This window comes from Hyaloscypha bicolor, assembly GCF_002865645.1.
Source record: "Hyaloscypha bicolor E unplaced genomic scaffold K444scaffold_52, whole genome shotgun sequence".
In the NCBI taxonomy this organism is placed as follows: domain Eukaryota; kingdom Fungi; phylum Ascomycota; class Leotiomycetes; order Helotiales; family Hyaloscyphaceae; genus Hyaloscypha; species Hyaloscypha bicolor.
Genome location: NW_020194554.1, coordinates 262,175 through 282,493, shown reverse-complemented (window position 1 = coordinate 282,493; position 20,319 = coordinate 262,175). Strand labels below are relative to the sequence as shown.

Genomic DNA, 20,319 nt, shown 5'->3' with positions numbered 1-20,319 from the left:
TTAAATTATATTTTGAATTAATATAAAGTAATAAAAATGCTTTAAACTAATATAATACTATAATTAAAGTATTTAAAATTTAAGAATTATTACCTTTAAAAAGAATTTCAATAAGTTATAAATATAAGATATTTTAAATATTAAAAAGAAGATATAGAAATTAAAATTCTAAATAAATAATTATAAGAAAAACGCGATATATTATTAATTTTAAAGTAAAGATATATTATATAAACTCTATTTATATACTCTTCTTAGCTATTTTAGAATAGTCTTAAGAATAGAGGTACAGCAGTTTGGAAAATTATTATTTCAAGGCTCAAAACTTCTATTTTAATTAAGAGCTAAAAACTGAAGAGGTAAAGTTTGTACCCTATTTTCCCCAAGAGTGCCGCAAAACGTCAAAGCCCAGACAATGAGCTAATTGGCGAGTTAATAAGGATTCAAACAGTCTAATATCGTTCGCTAACCCTGTTCTCTTATTCAAACCAAAGCTCAGACATAACACTTGCAACAAAGCAGTCTTGAAGTGGGTAGCAAAGAACCAATGTTAAAGGAATCAGTTGCAAGATGATGTTGATATTCATCTGAAAATGCGCAGCTTCTGAAATTGTAAACGAGATCTAAATAATAAACATAACTACAAATGGGGTATGTAGCTCATGAAATTTGTGTTGGGCGTCAGATAAACACCAACTGGTACATGCCTCAACGAAATGAATGACTCAATGACAATGAAAAGCCTCGCGCCAATATACAGTAAGACAACAGAAATAATGGCAATGGCAGCACCTATCCATAACAAGACTAAAGCAACAGTTTCCAGCCAATCTGGCACCTCGAGATTCAAGGTCATACTGCGAAAAGGCTGATATTCCACCAACATATGCCATGCATCCATAGACTTAAAAAATGCGAAGATTCCAACAATTCCAGCGATTATAAGACCCGCGAACCCAAGGAGGATGAAACACGACGATTTCCAAAGTGTTAGTTCGATTTCGGTTGGGAATAAAGAATTTATGGCAGAAAGGTGTATCCCGCCATAGGCGGCGGGAATGACAATGACCGCGAGAGCAAGTAGCGTGTAGAGATAAAGATCGCCACGCTTGCCGAATATATTGAAGAGATCGGTGAACTCTTGCAAGTCAAAAAAGTTACTTTGCCTCTGGTTGATTAGGGATTCCCCGTAGGGCCGAATACGTCGTGCCTCGAAAGGGTTGAAAGGCTTCTCTGTGATATCCCGGAATGAAGGCTTGAGCGAATTTGTTTGAAATCGCGAGTCGTCTTTCCCATCCAGGAGCTCCTGAGCGAAGTTGCCAGCCATGCTGAGCCTATTAAGATCTTTCTGGGACAGGCCCACACGAACTCCAGATCCGTAATTTCTCTTCCCACTTGGATACCAATTGATATTAGGTCCCAGCCCCGAACTAAGAGCCTGGCCGCTTTGAAAAGCAAGAACTTCAGGAGCACCATTTGCTGGCTTAAAACTCTTCACAACGGCCTCTCCAGCGAAGTAAGGAGACTCGAGGTCTCGTGCGATGATAAACGCGCTGTTTTCTCTTTTGGCACTTCCTAATCCTACCCCCTCGGGGTTCGGGATGTAAGGAAGGCCTCCCAGATTTCCCGCTTTGTGGTTCGAGTAGAAGGGAAGACGGACTAGATGGTTTCGAATGCGGTTGTCATTCTTTTCTAGCGGTATTTCTCTGCCTCTGGATCTGTCATACATGTCGATCTCGGATTTCCATGCTTGAGGCGTGGTCTTTAAGTTTCTGTAGAACATAAACTTTGGATCTTGGCTCCTAGGTAACTTACTGTAAAAGCTCTCGAACCACTCGTGCGAACGAAAATCAGAGATCTTCTGGAATCCACTGGCTCCAGCCCACCTCGAACTGGCCACAATAAATGCGAGAGCATTAGGAAAGTCCTCGGTTGGGACGACGGTGGGTTCGTTGATATCGTAAGGCTTTCGAAACCACAGCGTGTACATAACAATGGCACAGAATACGTGGACCAATGTGTGAAATTCAAGAAGGCTGATTGGAAATCCCGCGATCTTCCGTTCAATCGCTTGGCCTGCCACCCAGAGAACCTGGACGCACACGAGCCCTTTGGCAAGATCTGAGAAAGTCAGAAAGTCGTCAGGATTAACCACACGGCGCAGACATACAGTTGGCTTTGCTCTTGTCGGAAATCGTCTCTTTGGAGAGGGTAAAGTAATGGCCGTGCTGTGCAAGGAGCAGGATGCCATTTGTCGTAAGAGTCGCCCGATCGAGGGTATTGTGCAAGTGATCAACTTTGACTGCAAATCCACCCATAACAGCATAATAAGCGTATGTCATGTCAAACGGGTATTCAGCTTGGGAAGCTTCGGCCTGCCAATGCTTTCGTCAGTCCAATAAATAACAAGCACGGAATCCATGTACCTGTGAATTCTTAGCGGGGATCGCTTTGCGAAGGTTCTTCAACTCCTTCAAAAAAAATCTCGCCGTAAGCCACTGTTGGAAAGCCGTAAAGACCACAATCTCAGGTGCGAAGAGAGCGATGACAACCCATTTTAACTTCCGCCGCCAACCAAGCCAAGCAGATTCACGAGGTGGAGGAACATTGAGATGAATAGATGTCCAGACGCATAAGACGAGAGTAAATCCACAACTGTAAAGCAGATTCCAAGTCCCTCTACCCGACGGATCATCAACCCACTGAGGATCCCGAGTCAGCAATGATCTTAAAAGAAGAATCTCCAAGTGTAGCAACTTGGAATACATTGAGACTGGAAAATGAGATGACAACAGCTCGCAAATTCTTCCAGTGGGGGAGGTAAAGGAAGAGCGAAAGCAGAACCGTGGGATATACCTACAGATGGAGCGACTCCTGTATCCTTAATCGTAACATTCGGAAGCGGAACCGCCAGCGCAGGCCGGAGACACAAGTAAACAACAAGAGACAGCATTTCACATCGCCCTCAACCGTGAAACAATTGTCCAAGAAAGATGACATCTTTTTTCCGCCAGCCTTTCCATTAATGCCAGCAAGGCGCAGCAGCGGCGCATGACGGCGCTCGTTGGCTGTTGAACCAGACGCGATTCACCGTTCCGCAGCTTTGAAACAGGGGCTGAGGCTCGGCGACAGAGTTGAGGTGGTGGCGCAGTTCCCCAGGCGCGGTCCTGGAGACTTCGCTGGCACGCGGGCCGAATGCGTAGTTCTGGTCACCAGCTGCGATGGAGGTTGGAGGGAACTCAAGGCAAAACGATTGAAGTCCGGCAGGGTTGTGGGAGGACGGAATGCTGCGAAGGAGACTTGAAGGTTTGATGAAGGAGCTCGAAAAGGGAAGGTTCCTCCTCATTCCTCTTTCCCACAGGCCTAGCCTTGCTCCCAGCATCCAAAAAGCGCAGGAACGCTAGACGCGCTTGACGAAATGAAAGTCATATTTCCCTTCGATGGGACTGAGTTATGATATTGTTTACAAGTAATATCGTGCGGCCATGCTCGCACCAATATGGGCCCCTGGTATTAATAGTCGGACTTGACGTCGCGCTGAAGAGGCCCTTCCCTTTAGTCGGGGAAAGCGAGTTGGCCCGCGAAAGTGAGTTTGCCCCGCAACTTTTGTTGTGATTTCACACCAAATTTTTTCGCGAGGAACATCAAGAATCAATACACGATTTTCTCGCGAGTATCGCACCCACGACTTTTCTAGTAATTATAGGTTTTTATCTACGCACTAAAAACTCTAGCTCTTAAGTATGCGATGGGTAACTATGAGATGGCGAATAAAACGTATTAATTAGATTTCTTATAACTATTTCCTAATATATATTTCTAGAAGGTGAAAAACGCTGAAACGGGCTAACTCGCTTTCCCCGACTGAAGGGAAGGGCCTCTTTAGCGCAACGTCAAGTCGACTATTACTGCGGGTCAGCGACACAGTCGAAAATCAGCGATACGGTCGCTTTTTTCCCCCTAACAACTTTTTTTATAATTTTTAATAAATTCACGACACAATACAGGATCTTAAAAAAAAAAGCCTATATAGAGGTACGCATGATAATTATATAACTTTTGGCTTCTTGCGATTTTTTGAATTTGTAAAATTGTGGAAGTTATTATAAAAACGACTGTATCGCTGTAATAAAACCGCATCGCTGATACGCACCAAGCCCGCAGAGACGTAGGCGCGTTGGTGCAAGTCCTGTCGCAAGATTAAATAGTAATATGAATAAATCAAATCAAGTCAAATCAATTAATGTTTGTTTATAGCCCCATTTCCTAGTAATGTACAGAGAGCCCTCCGTACTACCTTTGTTGTACTCGGAGCTTTCCACTTTCTATTAAGCCGCGCTAGAGCCACCGCTTTGAATCACCTCCTCCAGGTCCGCCACCCGCTTCTTGAGCTTCTTTATAAATCCCTCCGCGCCGTACTTCTTTCCCTCTTTCATAGAAGTAGCTGATTGGGCAAGACGCTCAGTCACGGTTGGGTCGGCTTGGAGATATTGCCGCATCTGGTAGGACTGCTCGTCTTTCTGGTGACTAGAAGATAGTTAGATTGTTTGACTGCTTTCCGTAGATCTTAGAAATGATTGAAGTTAATTGGGTACACGTACCTGCTCTGGTCGCCCGATAGCTGGAAGTAAGAGAATTTGGAAGTGGTAGACATAGTTGAGTTGATGTAGAACAGCAAGCGGTTGTTGATTGGTTGACTGGCCTTCAAGGGAAGAATGAGCTAAAACCGGATTGCGTACAAGATGATGCAGCAGTTGTGGTCCGAGGATGTTGATGCAAAATGTGATATATTTTCTCGTAAGACGTTTCGGCTTCCATGATTGAATCGGCAAGTTTATGTGTTCGTTGAGATGGACGGTTTTGTTACTGGTTTTTGCATGAGGTTTTGTGGATTTGGTTTGCGGTTATGTCACGGTTATGTCGGCTTGGGCAGGGTTGCCCGCCACAAGGCCCTGCTTTATACCACTTTCTGCCTCGCCGACAATAGTCGCTGCCCAGACCAGATTCAGCTGGACTCTGCGGCAACTCGATTGTGATTTGGAAGCCGTGATGGAAATACCCAGGATGGGCAATTCTTCGCTGAGATGAATGCCATGTCCCGCTACGAAGCTGTCTTGAAAACACTAAGCGTGAAAAGAAACAAAAACATCCAAACATGGAGCTAGGGTTCAGGGGCGAGATGGCACTACCTTTTCCTAACCTCTCTGGGAGGTATGTACCTATGTACTAAGGCATTGCAGCCCCTCAAGCTCTGGCAATATTCGTACCAAACAATCGGATTTCCCCCACTGAAACCTGACCCGTGAAAACCAAAGATGGCCCTGATTCATAAAGGTTAAAATTTGGTGTCCGTGTCAAGGATTTCAATGGCGTTTTGTGAAGGCTCCTGTCGAATGTGTTTTAGGGTGACTTTGGTTAAGGGAAGGCCAAAACTGAAGGTAAAGCGGATTGTGGCAGTGACGCCTTAAGCGTAAGAATGTATGTGTCGTACGGGTACGGGTACTACCGTATTATCTGGTGTATATGACCATGGTCTTATAGCCCGTTCCACATCTGAATAATTCGTCAGGGAATGGTCTTAAGCCTGAGAGGGTCTAGTAATACATCGATCCCACTAAAAACCGCTTAGTGTATGGTGTTGTGCTTACCCCCCTAATTCCTCATCCCTTTATTCTTCTCTCATTCTCCCTCCTAAAACCCCACCCGCACCACCAATTGCTCTTGATATTATGTGCCACAAATTATATACATTGAGAATTAGCTGAGAAATCTGCTAGGAGATTACTTGAATTACCTCAAACTAGCCAATTAAGAAATAGCTTAGTAATATAAGACCATGGTCTTCTATTACTAAGCTATTGCTTGAGGAATTGCTCTGGAAATGGTCTTCTATTAGGGGGTGGTCCTGAACGAGGGGGGGGGTCATATACGCCAGATAATACGGTAGGGAGCTTAGCTCAGCTTACTCGGCAGCTCCCCTTTATTTAGCTAGATCTAGAGGCTCCCTCAGAGCTTCTTTTAATCAGACAACCATTTATGCAATCACTATTTCTTGCTCTCTGCAATAGTATGCTTACCAGGGAGGTTTATACCTCCAAATGAGATTGTCAAACTCCTGTCACGTGACTCTCACGTGACAACTCTCTTCAAATGCAAGATCGAGCAAAGCAAGATGCTAGGCGTAAGAATTTAGTAGTACAGGTGCACGCAGCCTCGCGCAGGACTTTCCTCAGGCGTCTTGCGTCCTTGCAGGCTGACATGATAACAGTCTTAGCCAAGGCAGGGAAGGGAACACCACAGGAGGAAGTTGACAAAACCAGGGGAAGCGATGATTGGAAGGAAATGGCCCTGCAGCTCGCCCGGCTTGTTATGAACAAAACCGGAACAAAACCGTGACAAAACCGTGACAAAACCTGGACGGCGGCTTATTGGCTCTCGAAGAGGCAGCGGAGGCAGGGCTGCAATGGCGACGTCGGGCTGCATATTGGCGCTGGCGCAGCCACTTGAACAGCTCGAGATCGGGCGGTGCGCGAGCCACTCGAATTATTGTATAAGGCTGCCGACCTTGCCTTGACCTGCTTCCACTGTTTGCGTACTTTGCCCACACGTTCCCTTGCCTTCAATTTTTGTGTCAACGATCTGCTTGCCCAATACTTAATCAGACCAGTTGATAGACCTTAGGTTTGGGTTTGTTTTCCCCACTTGATAATCTTTTGCGATCTCCATTTTTCTGCTTTGCGATTCGGTATCAGGCTGCGGCTCCCTATCATTATTCAGCGATGGCTCCCAGAAAACGCGCGATTCCAGCAGAGGAATGGGAGCGCCACAGAGAAGTCATCAAAGGTCTGTTCGCCCAGAAACCCCTTATTGAAGTCATTGAGGAGATGAAACAAAAATACAACTTTGAAGCAACGTAAGTAGAAACAGTCCAGGCAGTTATGCCTGCCGTTCTGATGATTCTTATAGCAAGTCACAATACGAGGCGAAACTCAGGCTTTGGGGCATCCACAAGAACCTGAAGCGGGAACAGTGGCAGGAGCTCTTAAAAGAACCTGACAATATAACCGCAACAGTCTTGAAAACTTCTTCAGGCTATATGAAAACGCAGCCGAGCATTCAAAGAGCTTTGCGACGACTCAAAAAAACACCTGGCGCAACACTGGGACAAGCCAGCCGTGACTCAGCATCATCGCATCCTCTGATCCGGATGGCTAGCTCCTCTGCTGGCCCTTCCGTGGAACAGGTATCGCGGGCAGCTCTAAGTCCGGGACTTCCCAGACAACAAACACACGACGTGACGCGGCTTCCAGACCTTCATGGCGCTTCGTCTAGTCCCGAGTCCGCCCTTTTGCGTCTCGGAGAAGCCTCTGCGCAATTCGACCCGGCGGACTCAGCTAGGCTATTCTCATCAGAGCTCGATGACCCTATGTCGTTCTGGTGGAATCTTGACTTCAATCCTCACACGGATTGCGAGCCGCAAACTGCTCTGTTCGACGTAGGTGGTCACGAGATGCTTGGGTTGGATTTGAATTCAAGTTTGGACAGGAATTGGCAAATCCGTGCAAACGCCAATGTGAGCCCTTTAGGAACCAGCCTGATGCGTCGAGCCAGTCCTATCAGCCCATCCCAACTTTTCCCGGACGTTGACCACTTCTTTGGGTTCAACGCAGAACAAACTCAGGGAGAGAGCCGTCTCTCCACCAGCGCACAACTTCCTACACAGAACGGAACCCTCGAAGGTGGAATTTTCGACTACGTCAAGTTTCCCCCCACTGGTTTCACTAAGCAATGGCTGAAGGGACTGCCCTTCTCCAAATTCGAAGAATACTTGCGTTCCCGGGATATTATTTCCACCAATAGCGAATCCTCTACCCAGCGACGGCTTGGAGCTTCTTTGTCTGGTAATTTTGCTCTCAGGTTCTTGGAAAACTCCTTCTCTTCCGGGTCTATATCGATGGTCCAACGTCCACCTGACTGTCAAAACCCTCTTCAGAAGCTTGGCAAGCTCCTCCCAGGAGAGAGTACTGCTATCATCTCTGAACAACAAATGACCGAGACTCGCCTTTTCAGAATTTTGCTCTTCTCCATGATGAACGGCTTCGTCGGACTAGATCATATCCCGATGGAGGATATCCTGAAGGCCATGGGTCATTTCAGCACCAACAAGTTGTTGCTCCAGATTTTGGAGGAAGGGCCGCAGTTCACTGCAAGGACACTGGCGGACAACATGTTTCGAGCCGCGATTGAGGCGAAAGATCAGCGCATCGTCCAGCTGCTCCTTCAACGCAAGTTGGTTGACGTCAATGATACGGTCTGCTTCTTTCGGAATAGAAGGTACACCCCGGTGGAGCGAGCAGCAAGTCTCAAGGCACTCGGGCTCATTCGAATCCTTGTGGAGGCTGATGCCGACGTCAATAAAACGCATAAAGATGGAGTTAACGGTGGTGCGCTCAGAAAATTACTGTGGCCAGATGCTGGGCCACCCTATTCAAGAGCATTTACGGCAACACCAGGGCTGATTGATACGATCGAGTTTCTCATCGGGAAAGGATCTAAAGTCGATGTTCGCTTTCTAAGTGATACCTTGGGGCTAATCCCAACTAACGAGATTGTTTCTCTCTTTGCCCGAAGCATACCGCCGACAGATCACCAGGCTTTTTTCGAACCCAATACCGCCTGGTCCAATGATCCGCGTTATAGTTTACTCTGCAGGATCGCAAATGTAGTAGATGATAGCACCGCCGCAACCATCCTTCAGAACACCATAGAATTCTGTGAAGGATCTGGATGCTCAAAGTGCCTTGAAAGGTGGTCGGAGTCACTAGAATACGCCGCTATCGATGGTGCGAAAAGAGGACATTTCCAACTTGTTCAAGTCCTCATTGGCCGCTTGCCGTCAACCACAAGAATATTGAGTGCTGCAGTTAGGTCTGGGAATAAGAACCTTATCAGACTTGTTCTTGACTTTAACCCCATGCCGGAGCTCGATCCTCCAGCTCATATTATTGACGAACGGCCGCTTGTATACCCCCCACCCACGACGCCGCTTGCCGAGGCCGTGCGGATGGGGAATGCCGATTTGATCAAGCTGTTGGAGGAAGCCGGTGCTCTCAATAACCTCGCAAAGGGAAGCCGTTTAGAGGCTCTGATACTCGCGGCGGCTGAGGGAGGAAACATGCTTTATATGGAGTTGCTACTGAAGCGGGCTTCTAGCTCATCACACCAATACCGGACCACGTGGGATGCGGTACGGCTTGCCCTCGAAAATGACCATGATGACGTGGCAAATTTTTTGTTATCGGCCGGCGCACAATCCATATCCATCCGTAACCGTAACTCGGATGATCCTAGCACTCTTCACGCTGCTCTCGGGAAGCGAGATCACAAATTAGTGCGGTCCCTCTTAAGTGCCGATATCGAGTATTTGTCCCGTAGCGACATACCGAACGAGGTGGCCAGCTGGTTTGATACGTCAATCATCTCGGATCTGGCATTCGTATTTCCGGACCAGTCATTCCTCAGGGACAGGATTCCGTTTCACAACATATGTATGCAGTGCATGAAAACAAATAATGTAACATTTTTCGAAAACTTGTTGGAATCTACTTCATATAGGGATGATTTGCCCTGGAATTCATGTCTTGCAAGCGCCATCAGGATGGGTCAGGTTGAGATGGTTGATCTTCTCCTTCAATATGGCGCTGATCCCTTGGACGGCGAGGTCCTAAAAGCGGCCATACCGGATCGTACTGATATGTTTCTGTTCCTCTTTGGGCAGGATAGAAAACAGCGGAGGGTTCGGAAATGTATTGGTGCTCACATTCTGAAGTTCGTCATGGCTGAACGCCCCGGCAATGCCGAGATACTGGATACTCTTCTGGAGAACGGGTTAGTTAATTTGATCGTCGCCGAGATACCTAGAGGAGTCCCCGATGGCGATCTTTATCGTGCTTACGAAGATATGCTCACACCTCTCGGGCTAGCCATCGTTGGTTTACCTGACTTTTGCGGAACCAATCTCGGGGCGGTTAATCGGCTCCTTCGAGAAGGTTCTGATCCCGACGGCGTTGCAAGAATCATGGATATCGAACCCCGAGTTGGCCAAACAGCAATTATGCTTGCTCTCGAAACAGGACGAGAAGACCTCATTCGCCTATTGGTGGTGGAATACAAAGCCGATGTGAACAAGAAGACCCATCTTTTCATCAAGCAGACACCGCTTCAGCACGCTGCTGAGCTAGGGGACCTCGACATGGTTCGCCTACTACTGGAACTCGGCGCAGACGTGAATGGGGAGCCGGCAATCCGCAGTGGCGGGACGGCTCTGCAGTTTGCAGCCATCTCAGGGAATTGCAACGTGGCAGCAGAGCTTCTCGAGCAAGGGGCCCCCCTACACGCGCTGCCCTCAAAAGTAAATGGAAGGTGGCCCTTGGAAGGAGCAGCAGAACATGGCCGGCTTGACATGGTCCAATTCCTGTGGAGAGCCAAGGAGTTTTCCTTGGATGGCACAGGATTTCAAGAGCGACACTGTCTTAGGGCAATGGACTTTGCACAGAGCAATGGGCATCTAGGATGCAGGGACTTGGTCGCAGAGCTGTCTGGTTTTTCTGTGGATAGACTCGACTCAGAAGACTATGGCGTGCCATGGTTAGCTTACTAAGACTTTCTCCTATGTAACACTCTTTGGTATGAATACAATGAATGCTTCGGTTTGTTAGGAGTTGAAGCACTCAAAGCTTTTCCCCAATTTCGTCTCGGGTTCGACAATTCTTTCTTTTGGTGCGATAATAAAGTCCTGAGATCAGAATAGACTTGATCTCGAGGAGCATTTAACATGAAATCTCAACATCATAAAATCACAATATCACTCACTTACAGCCTTCATCCGATGGTTCCAATTAGAGTTTTGAGTATTTTCAAGCTTAAACTTCAGGGTCGGGTCCGAACTGCGTCTAAACCAAGTTTGACGGTCAGAACCATCACAGATCCCCTCCCGACATAAATTTGTGCGCGCCATCACAACTCTACGTTCCAGTGCAAATTCGTGTACTTGAAACCGAAGAAGACCAAAATATAGACAGCACTGTAATTTAGACTGCTTTGGTTTAAGTGTGAAAGGTCTCTATACTCTAAATTCTAGTATACTAAATCCGTATCCTTTAATAGTCGGACTTAACGTCGCGCTCCGTCTCGTAACTCAGTGAATTGAATTATTTTGATCTTGAACTGCAATTGCACCCACGTCAATAGGTTATACTGATTTGCAAACGCCTCGATGGTGTTGTTGTATTCTTCAACAAGGACAATGTGCTGGTGAGGAGCTCCCTGGAGCAGTTCAATGATGGAATTGCCTGCTGCGAATGTTGGTGGGAGGTACGAACGGGTATGCGTTTGATGGAATCGGATAAGGTGCTCGCAGTACCTCAAGCATGGCATAGAGACTCACGCTCGGTAATTCGATGACCAGGGCGGGCCCAATCTAATTGAATGACTCAGGGAGCTCTCCGGTCCACTTCCAGGATACCCGAGTTATTAATAAATCCAACTAGTTTGTTCGAGTGCGCTGAATAAGTCAGCAAATTTTGGCGCTGAATGAACATTGTTGGATACAGTATGTTGCCCGGAAAAAATGGGGAGCGAGAGCATTCCTTTTCCAGTGCAGTAACTTCTGTCGTGAATGGGGAAATTCAAGCCGATAGGGGGCTAGTAGCAGAAGCACTGGAGCTCATCCTCCAAGGTGTTTTCATGGTGCTGAACTGGCTCCAGTGCCTGAAAGAACCTCTGCGACTGTCCAGCAGTCAGGCTCACTAAGCAGGGATAATCGAATTTAATGCAACCATCTCATTGCTGGCCAGGCGATGAATGACCAAGTGGAGTGCACTAAGAATTGTGTTAACTAGTCCGGACATGAGAGTTAGAATTGATTTCTCCAAGTCTGAGTTGAAGTTTCCTGCTTCTGAACATTGTCCTTAGATTCCTTGGCAATTGCGCAACATATATCGCTTGAATAAAAGGGGGCAGATGTCGCTAACGGACTTAGCTCGGTTTGGTTAGCGACCTCGCTACCCCTTAAATCCGCTTCTCCCGAATCTTTTTCCACAAGGCATCCTAGCGGGAAGGAAATGTAGGTATTGACTTCGTCATCTGAGAAATCATCACCGCGGTTCAAAGAGATTCTGATGATTCAAATGAGACGCTAGACAAACAATCAGAGAACATCAGCAACCTCACCAGATGATCCTCCCCGCCCTTTTAGCTGTTTTAGTCATATTACTTTAAAAGAATAACACTGCGGGAAAGTTACAGCTTCTTGTCTAAGCTTAATTCATAGTAGGATTCGATCTTTCTAATTGAATGAATTCATGTCTTCTCAAATCCAAACGGACCCTATTCGAAACCCCCAAATTTTCTGATCAACACAATGAGGTAAGCTAGGAGCGCTAGATGAGACGCTCATTATCATGGCTGAGCTACGATTTTACTTCGGCGAAACCATGGCCGTCCACTACAGAGTCGATCAAAAAGGGGGTTGGTTTTCGAATGCACGGCCAATTCACCGGCAATGCGAGTCGGGAACACCGACACTCCCTATCCAAGCCATTCCCCGCTTTTGCCGCTTTTGCCCTCCACGAATCAACCACGCTCTATTTCCAACAACTCCAACTCTATCAACCGGAGGCTCTCCACCTCCCGTCGCGGGATCCGCGCAGGAAATGAGAGGGACTTTGAGACGAACGAACCGTGTTTCAGATGAACCCCCACTGCAGCAACATGGCGGGGGTCATCCAACCAACCCGTGACGTTACATTCGCCCGAACTTCGACCTAACTATCAATTCACGTGGTTTCAGCTTCACTCAGCTTCACTCAACTGCACACCTTTCTCCCTGCATCAACGCCCTCAAAGACTCCTTCCGAGCTTTTCTATAACCTGCCCACAGGACACAGGAGACACTTTAAAACCAGCCCACAAAATGGCACCCCACGCCACCTCCCCTCCCCCATCAGAAATCACCCGTCTCCCCGCCCCCTCCCGTCCCGCATTCTCCCCCTCCCCACCGCGCCTCCTGATAATCGGCGCCGGCAACCGAGGAAACGCCTACGCATCCGCGATCCAAACCTCCACAAATGGACTCCTGGTATCAATCGTCGAGCCCATCCCCGTCAAACGCGCTCTATTAGGACGCAAGTTCATCTGGGGAAAGCGGGACGCTGAAGAAGGCGAAGAGTTTAGTGATTGGAAGGATTTTGTTTCATGGGAGACGGAGAGGAGGAAGAGGGAGAAAGAGGGCGTGAAGGTGGTGGAGGGCGTGGATGCGGTGGTTATTTGTGTGCAGGATCGAATGCACAAGGAAGTCGTGCTTGGTCTTGCACCATTGGGATTGCATATTATGTGTGAGAAACCGCTCGCTACATCTCTGGATGATTGCGTGGAGATTTATCGGGCGGTTTCTGGGACGGGTGGGGAGAAGAGATTATTTGGGATTGGACATGTGTTGAGGTATAGTCCGCATAATATGTTATTGAGGAAGTTACTGGTTGAAGAGAGGGTCATTGGGGATGTGATGGCTGTGAATCATACAGAGCCGGTTGGGTGGTGGCATTTTACGCATAGCTACGTTCGGTATGCTCCCTTTTCCACTTCCCCATTGTTCAAATGAAACTCGAACATCAACTAATGGATGGAAAAGTGGCAATTGGCGCAAAGAATCCACCTCTGCTCCCTCACTGTTAGCAAAGTCATGTCACGACATGGACATCTTGCTCTGGCTCCTCTGCTCCCCACCTCCTGGATCCTCAAAGCCTCCGCACTTGCCAAGCACGATCACCTCCTCAGGCTCCCTCCAATACTTCACCAAGCCCCGCAAACCCACTCAAGCCGGCACAGCCACAAACTGCCTATCCTGTCCCCACGAGTCCAACTGCCAGTTCTCAGCCAAGAGAATCTATCTCGGCCCACAAATGCAAGGACGACAAGAACACTTCGTATCAATCGTCCTCCCGGAAATCGAAGACATCGTCGCCTCCCAGGGGAAAGAAACCGGGGAGCAAGCCCTCCTCGCGAAACTAGGTGAAGATTATGACTCCACGACGCCGGAAGGGGACGTGGAGAAGAGAAATTGGTTCGGGAGGTGTGTTTTTGAGTCTGACAATGACGTTTGCGATAACCAAACTGTGACGATGACCTGGGAGAATGATCCCATTGCCCTCGAAGGCGAAAGCCCACTTCAAGCATTAAGTGGACGAGGGAGTAAGACGGCTACGCTGCACATGGTAGCTTTCACACACAAGATCTGCCAGCGATTCACGCATATTTACGGCGAGTACGGCGAGATTTTCGCGGATGGCGATAAGATAGAGATTCTTGATTTCGGGACTGGAGAGAAGAAGGTGCATTGGCCGTATGTGCCGGAGGGAGGGGGGCACGGTGATGGCGATGAAGGGCTGGCGAGACAGTTTGTGCTTGCTGTTGATCGGGTGAAGAGTGGTGGGATGGCGGTTGACAGCGCGCAGGAGGAGTATATCGGGTGTACTGCTGAGGAGATTATTAGGAGCCATGCTGCGGTATTTGCAGCTGAGGAGGCGAGGAGGGGGAAGATTGTGGTGGATTTTGGGAGCTGGTGGGAGAGTGAGGTTGAAGGGAGGTTGAGAACGTGAGCCTCAAAATTCTGCTTTCGCATACTGTTGGTATATATAAACATATCTGCTATTCAGATATACAAGAATCAATCGAATAACTCCGAGCTCCTCCCAGAAGCATTATTGAGCAAATCCGTTACCACTCGACAGATCATTTCAATCATCATCTCATCAGCATCAGTGAGCTGAGCGTCTCGCAGCAAACGGTTCATGGAATCAGGATGCCACTTCCTGCACTCTTTCCGTATTAACTTCACCGGACTTGCATCCCTCGCCACCGCTCTCTTCAAGAAGTCATTGACATTGGAAGCCTTCACGTCCCGATAAGATCCCGACTTGACAGGCCACGGGATGGCATCTCGGATATTGCCCTCTCTCAACGGAGTTGCTCTAAACTCTGCCCAGCGTTCCTGGTATTTGATCCACGATTGCTCCCATTCCTCTTCTTCTCTCCGTTCAGCTTCACGCTTCTCTCGCTCGCGTTCTTCGCGCCGTTTTTGTGCTCGTTGGCGGATCCGCTCGTTTTGTGCTGCTTGCTCTTCGCGCGCTCGCCGATTCGATTCCTCCTTTTCTCTTTCTCTTTTCTCCTTCTCTAAACGTTCCTTCTCTAAACGCTCTTTCTCAAGGCGTTCTCTCTCAAGGCGTTCTCTCTCAAGACGTTCTTTCTCCAGGCGATCTCTCTCCCTTTCCTCACTCTCCTGGCGTCTCCGCTCTGCCTCCTGCCTCCTCCTCGAAGCTTGCTCGTTCGGTCTTTCATATCCCTGAGATTGCGACCCTTGACCATCCCTATCATCTCGCAATTGAGCCAAAAGCTCTCTCATCTCTCGCAGTTGTTCCCGGAGCTCGTTTATAGTCTGCTCTGAGTCTTGATTCTTGTCATCTCGGACGGGTTTGGTCGGTTTTCGTTCATCAATCCGTGGGCTTAACTGCTGGATCTTCCTCTGCCACTGCCTGACAATGGATTCAGCTTGGCCCTGGTGGTATCTAACACAGAGCGCTGGTCCGGCGATGGCCCGTAGCCGTGATATGACGGTAGGGTTGTCAGGACGCAGGTACGCGATCTCGTTCAGCGTGGCCGTGATGAAGTCTCGATTGTCGCTCCGGATCGGATTCCGGCAGCGTCGCCCTTGTGACGGGGCGTGGCCGATACAGGTTATGCGTTGGTATCCCGGGTCCATGTTGATGATTCCTAAGGTCTCTGATGGGTCCCAGAGCTTCTTTCTTTGGGTGGATGTGGCATCGTAACCGAAGCGAGTGGAAAAAGCCATTGATGATTAATCTTCTGTATACTTTTTGGATGACTTGAAGGTAGAGAATGATGATCAGAAATACAATTCATCAAAGAACCAACGCTGGTGTATGTATATATAAGTAATGGGCCAGAGAAATGCAGGCCGGAGTGAACTGAGGATAAAAGCCGGGGTGCTGCACAGCCGTGACCCGACACTCTGGTTGGCATTAGCCCCAACGTTAAAGTTGGAAAACGTATGGTCAATGCAGGGTTCAAGATGGAGCCACTCCCCACCACGGAGGCTATGGCGTTCGTCACTGCCACAGTAGGTGTGGGTGATTGGGCTCCCGCGCTCCAAAAATATGCCTTGAAGCATAATGTGTGCCACCCTTTGCACAGGTAACATTCATGCGAAAGAGACCAACAGGGTTCTTATTGGCCCATTTCAAAAAAGTTGACACCTCGTGTCATACCGGTGATTCTCTTCGCCCACAACCGTATGTCACTGACCGAGTCTGCGGCCCGAAGCGCTCCGAAGGGGGTGTCACAGCCACTCGCACTTAAGCGACACACCCCTTTTCAGCCTGGCCTTGCGTCACATGCTCTACCTTCACCCGTTCACACTGTGAACTCAATAGGAAAGTGAAATAAAGCGAAGAACAAAGCTTCGCTAGGGGATAAAGTGGAATGCATCATCTGTGACCAAGGTACAATTAACCCTTTCTCTCGATGAAACGTAAACGATGCTCCCAGAAATCAAAGATCTGGATAGACGTCTCAACGCACTTTTATTGCCCCGCTAATGTTCCATGGGTTTAACGCTCGCCCGTGGCTGAAACTCCATGCAATCTAGTCCTTTTCCATTCTATTCGACCACAGTTCCGTCGCAGGTCACGACCCAGCACACTCCACGCGCTCCTTTCTCCAACCCCTCATCCCCTCTCCCAAGAATTCTTCTCTTCCTCATAGTACTGATTCATATCTAGCCCTCCCCTCTTAAATCCGCACTTCTGATAAAACCCCTCGTTCTCCGGGCTACAACCAAGGATACTCTTGTAGCAACCAACGTTCTTCGCCACCGAGCTCAGCGCCTGAATCATCTTCAAGCCCAGTCCCTTTCCTTGCTCCTCTTTCCGGATGGCAATCTCCTCGATGTGGGCTACGCTTCCCAAGTCGTGAATGCTGCAAGATCATCATCAACATACCCATTGATTTTAGTTTGGGGATGAAGACGTGGGACGTACAATTTCCTCTCAACCATCAACGTCCCCGTCCCCACAACCTTTCCCTCATGCTCAATGACCAGAAAATAATGAACACCCAAATTCTTCATGTAGTCATATCGCTCCAGAAATCGTGACTCGGAGACATCACCGGTGGAAGTGAGAACTTGGATGCACTCAAAGAAACCTTTGTGGTAGTCTTCTCGTTCAAGGGGCCGGATTGTGTATCCAGCGGGGAGAGAGGAAACGACGTCGGCTGAGATGACGGAGGGCGAGAAGTGGCCTTTAGAGGCGGACATTGTTGGTGCTGAAAAGATAGGTAAACGCCGAGAACTTTGCAGCACAGAATGGTCAGTACGAAGTCTCGAAGAATATGTGGCGTCGTCGAATCGGGGAATGCCCCGACGAGTCAAGAAACGGTTGCGGCAGAGGGCATTCCGGCGTACCTGACTGGCTGGGTGGGAGTCCCAATCCAAGAGGTTGGTTCGTGGAATGCTGCTACCCCGCCCGAGAAGACCGACCCGTCAGAAGATCAGTGATGAACGGGCCCCGTACCACTGAATAGCTCGACTATCTTCCCGACTTTGCCAGGTTTGCTGCGTGCAACGTTGCCTCCGTTCCTGCTCCTGTGTTGAGCAAATGAAGGTCGAAAGGTGAACAACGATGGCGGGGAAAGGGGGGAGGCGTTCAAGAGAGGTAGCCCTTCCCTCCCCCTGTCGTCCGAACCCAACGCCCTGGATGGCAGATAAGCCACGGCAAACCGGTCTTCAGAACGGTGATCTCGGCCAAATTTGTGCGAGCACATACAGGGTTTAGCCTCTGTGCGTGCGCCACGGGCGTTATCGTACCCCACTAGCCCACCTTGCAGGGTTTCAGGGTTCGCCTCCACAAACATCGCACTTCAAACTTTCTAGACTAGGACGATGTCCCGACTCTGAGCCTCTCACAGGAGGTTTAGCACCACCCAATATTGATATTCGAATAAACAGCAGTGAGACAGAGTTCACTGGTTATCCGACAGGCTGTTCCAGACGGCCATTGGCCGTAGAACCGGGACCAGGTCTTGTCAAAGACGCCAAGCCTGCAATCCTTCTTCACGAGGAAATGATAAGCCGGACACTCAGGCACGAAACTGGCTTGCTGGTCCGACATGGCTATCGCAGATCCTAGTCGAGCGCACGAGGGCAGAAGCTTATCGAGCTTATATAGACGTGGACCTTCTGAGAGCTCGTCCAACCTCATCTCCATCTCTCAACCACACTACGGGACCATAGCAATCATGGGTGCCGCCGAAGACAATGTCGTCGCCAGCAGCAATGCCCACGAGACACACACCGACATGAAGAAGGGCGCTCTTCTCGAGATTGACGCCACGCGAGACATCACCACCGCAGAACACGACCTCGGCTTCTGGGCTGCCGTCAAGCAATACCCCACCGCCGTCCTCTGGGCAATGTTCTTCTGCATCGCAGTCATCATGGCCGGTTTCGATGCCCAACTTGTTACCTCCTTCTATGCGCTCCCTGCCTTCCAGCAACGGTTCGGAAAGCTGTATGAAGGCGAGTGGATCATCTCTGCGCCGTGGCAGACGGGTCTTGGCATGGGGAACCCAATTGGACAAGTCCTTGGAGCTCTTGCTTGCGGTTGGCCGCTGGAGAGGTTTGGACGAAGAATCACTCTAGCGGTTTGTTGCGTCTGGTCGATTATCTTTGTCTTCGTTCAGTTCTTCTCGACCTCAATCGGGATGCTGTGTGCTGGCGAGATTCTAGGTGGCTTGGCGTATGGTTTCTACGTTGTCATTGCGCCCACATATGCCTCTGAGATTTGCCCCTTAGCTCTGAGAGGTGTACTAACAGCTTCCGTCAACCTTGCTTTCGTCATTGGACAATTCATTGCCCAAGGTTGTGCCGCTGGCTTGGAAAGCAGACTCGATGAGTGGGCGTACAAGGCGCCATTCGTATGTTTCCACGTCCTTCTCGACGGTCAAGACTAACTTGAGATCAGGCAATCCAATGGGTGTGGCCTGTCGTACTTCTCATCGGTCTCCCCTTCGCCCCCGAAAGCCCTTATTGGTTAATCCGCAAGAACCGGAAAGAGGACGCACGAAAATCCCTCTTGAAGCTCTCTTCCGCCAAGCACCGTCCCGACATCGACAGCGTCCTCATCATGATCGAGCAAACCGACCTCCTTGAACAAGAACTCGAGTCGACAACCACATACTTCGACTGTTTCAAAGGCGCTAACTGGCCCAGAACAGAGATCTCAATCATGGTGTACCTTATTCAAGTCATTGGCGGCAATCCCTTGATCGGATACGCAAACTTTTTCTTCGAGCAAGCGGGTCTCAACCCTTCTGATGCCTTCAACAGTCAGTCTTCCCTCTCCAGACCCATTAAACCAATACTAACACCTTACAGTGGGCGTCGGCAACACAGCCCTCGGTTTCGTCGGCACCTGCCTCTCCTGGCCCCTAATGTCCTTCGTGCGTCCCCCGCTCCGTCCCTCATTCCTAACTAACACCCCTCAGTTCGGCCGTCGCACGATCTACAACTCCGGCATGACATTCATGACTCTCATCCTCTTCATCATCGGCTTCCTCGACTTCGGACGCTCCCACTCCGGCGCCGTCTGGGCCCAAGCCACACTAATGGATATCTGGACGTTCACGTACCAAATGACCGTCGGCCCCATCTGCTTCGTCATCATCTCCGAGATCTCGTCCACGCGCTTGCGGGGGAGGACGATCGCCATCACGACTGCTGTGCAGGCCATGGCCTCGATCGTGTTTACCGTTGCCATGCCCTATATGTTGAGTTCTGATCAGGCGAACTGGAGAGGCAAGGCGGGGTTTCTCTTCGGTGGGATTAGTCTGGTCTGTCTTGCGTGGTGTTGGTTCCGCATTCCGGAGAGCAGGGGACGCACGTTTGAGGAGTTGGATATCCTGTTTGAAAGGAAGGTGCCGGCGAGGAAGTTTAAGAATTACGATTTGCTGGCTGAGCATCATGAGGTTGGTGGGATGGAGAGTCCAATCAATGTTTGAGAAGAGTGGAAACGGAGTCTTCTGGGAGGCGTGTTAGATATTATAGTTTGTAGATGAGTTATGCCTATTAAATATATCCCAAGTCATGGTTGATTCACTTTCATTGTCTACTAGCCTCACGTGACTGACTTTCTTCAAGGGCAGTGATAGGAGTTGGTTTCCCGATATTCCACCCCTTCTTCTAAT

General features: G+C 49.0%; 6 protein-coding genes across 6 annotated transcripts; 3 read left to right on the top strand and 3 right to left on the bottom strand.

Moving 5' to 3' along the window:
• Window positions 1-318: 318 nt before the first annotated feature.
• Window positions 319-3,254, bottom strand: K444DRAFT_584796 (uncharacterized protein). Its single transcript, XM_024877887.1, has 4 exons — window positions 2,861-3,254; window positions 2,427-2,702; window positions 2,171-2,375; window positions 319-2,121 (listed from the first exon to the last, which is right to left on the bottom strand). Exons 1-4 carry the CDS (start codon window positions 2,951-2,953, stop codon window positions 641-643), a joined length of 2,055 nt encoding a protein of 684 aa, XP_024740042.1. The 5' UTR covers window positions 2,954-3,254; the 3' UTR covers window positions 319-640.
• Window positions 3,255-6,779: 3,525 nt separating this feature from the next.
• Window positions 6,780-10,774, top strand: K444DRAFT_661212 (ankyrin; the record flags this gene model as incomplete). Its single annotated transcript, XM_024886555.1, has 2 exons — window positions 6,780-6,913; window positions 6,967-10,774. The coding sequence occupies 2 exons, from the start codon at window positions 6,780-6,782 to the stop codon at window positions 10,658-10,660; spliced, it is 3,828 nt and encodes a 1,275-aa protein (XP_024740041.1). The 3' UTR covers window positions 10,661-10,774.
• Window positions 10,775-12,973: 2,199 nt separating this feature from the next.
• K444DRAFT_626880 (NAD binding Rossmann fold oxidoreductase-like protein) lies at window positions 12,974-14,657 on the top strand (the record flags this gene model as incomplete). The annotated part of the gene is made up of 2 exons (XM_024882722.1): window positions 12,974-13,623; window positions 13,691-14,657. The coding sequence occupies 2 exons, from the start codon at window positions 12,974-12,976 to the stop codon at window positions 14,655-14,657; spliced, it is 1,617 nt and encodes a 538-aa protein (XP_024740040.1).
• A 68-nt stretch (window positions 14,658-14,725) lies between these two features.
• Window positions 14,726-15,907, bottom strand: K444DRAFT_641490 (uncharacterized protein; the record flags this gene model as incomplete). Its single annotated transcript, XM_024884628.1, has 1 exon — window positions 14,726-15,907. One exon carries the CDS (start codon window positions 15,905-15,907, stop codon window positions 14,726-14,728), a length of 1,182 nt encoding a protein of 393 aa, XP_024740039.1.
• A 658-nt stretch (window positions 15,908-16,565) lies between these two features.
• On the bottom strand, window positions 16,566-17,762 carry K444DRAFT_610010 (acyl-CoA N-acyltransferase). Its single transcript, XM_024879669.1, has 3 exons — window positions 17,540-17,762; window positions 17,115-17,426; window positions 16,566-17,052 (listed from the first exon to the last, which is right to left on the bottom strand). The coding sequence occupies exons 2-3, from the start codon at window positions 17,390-17,392 to the stop codon at window positions 16,803-16,805; spliced, it is 528 nt and encodes a 175-aa protein (XP_024740038.1). The 5' UTR covers window positions 17,393-17,426; window positions 17,540-17,762; the 3' UTR covers window positions 16,566-16,802.
• A 670-nt stretch (window positions 17,763-18,432) lies between these two features.
• On the top strand, window positions 18,433-20,133 carry K444DRAFT_523081 (putative MFS transporter; the record flags this gene model as incomplete). Its single annotated transcript, XM_024874255.1, has 4 exons — window positions 18,433-19,050; window positions 19,098-19,461; window positions 19,511-19,575; window positions 19,621-20,133. The coding sequence occupies 4 exons, from the start codon at window positions 18,433-18,435 to the stop codon at window positions 20,131-20,133; spliced, it is 1,560 nt and encodes a 519-aa protein (XP_024740037.1).
• Window positions 20,134-20,319: the final 186 nt, after the last annotated feature.

Bases quoted from the DNA above. Each gene is read 5' to 3' on its own strand.
- K444DRAFT_584796 (XM_024877887.1), bottom strand. From the start codon at position 2,953: ATGCTGTCTCTTGTTGTTTACTTGTGTCTCCGGCCTGCGCTGGCGGTT. The intron at 2,376-2,426 runs GTACATGGATTC...AAGCATTGGCAG, and splicing joins TCCCCGCTAAGAATTCACAG to GCCGAAGCTTCCCAAGCTGA. The intron at 2,122-2,170 runs GTATGTCTGCGC...TGACTTTCTCAG, and splicing joins CGACAAGAGCAAAGCCAACT to ATCTTGCCAAAGGGCTCGTG.
- K444DRAFT_610010 (XM_024879669.1), bottom strand. From the start codon at position 17,392: ATGTCCGCCTCTAAAGGCCACTTCTCGCCCTCCGTCATCTCAGCCGAC. The intron at 17,053-17,114 runs GTACGTCCCACG...ATGATCTTGCAG, and splicing joins TTGATGGTTGAGAGGAAATT to CATTCACGACTTGGGAAGCG.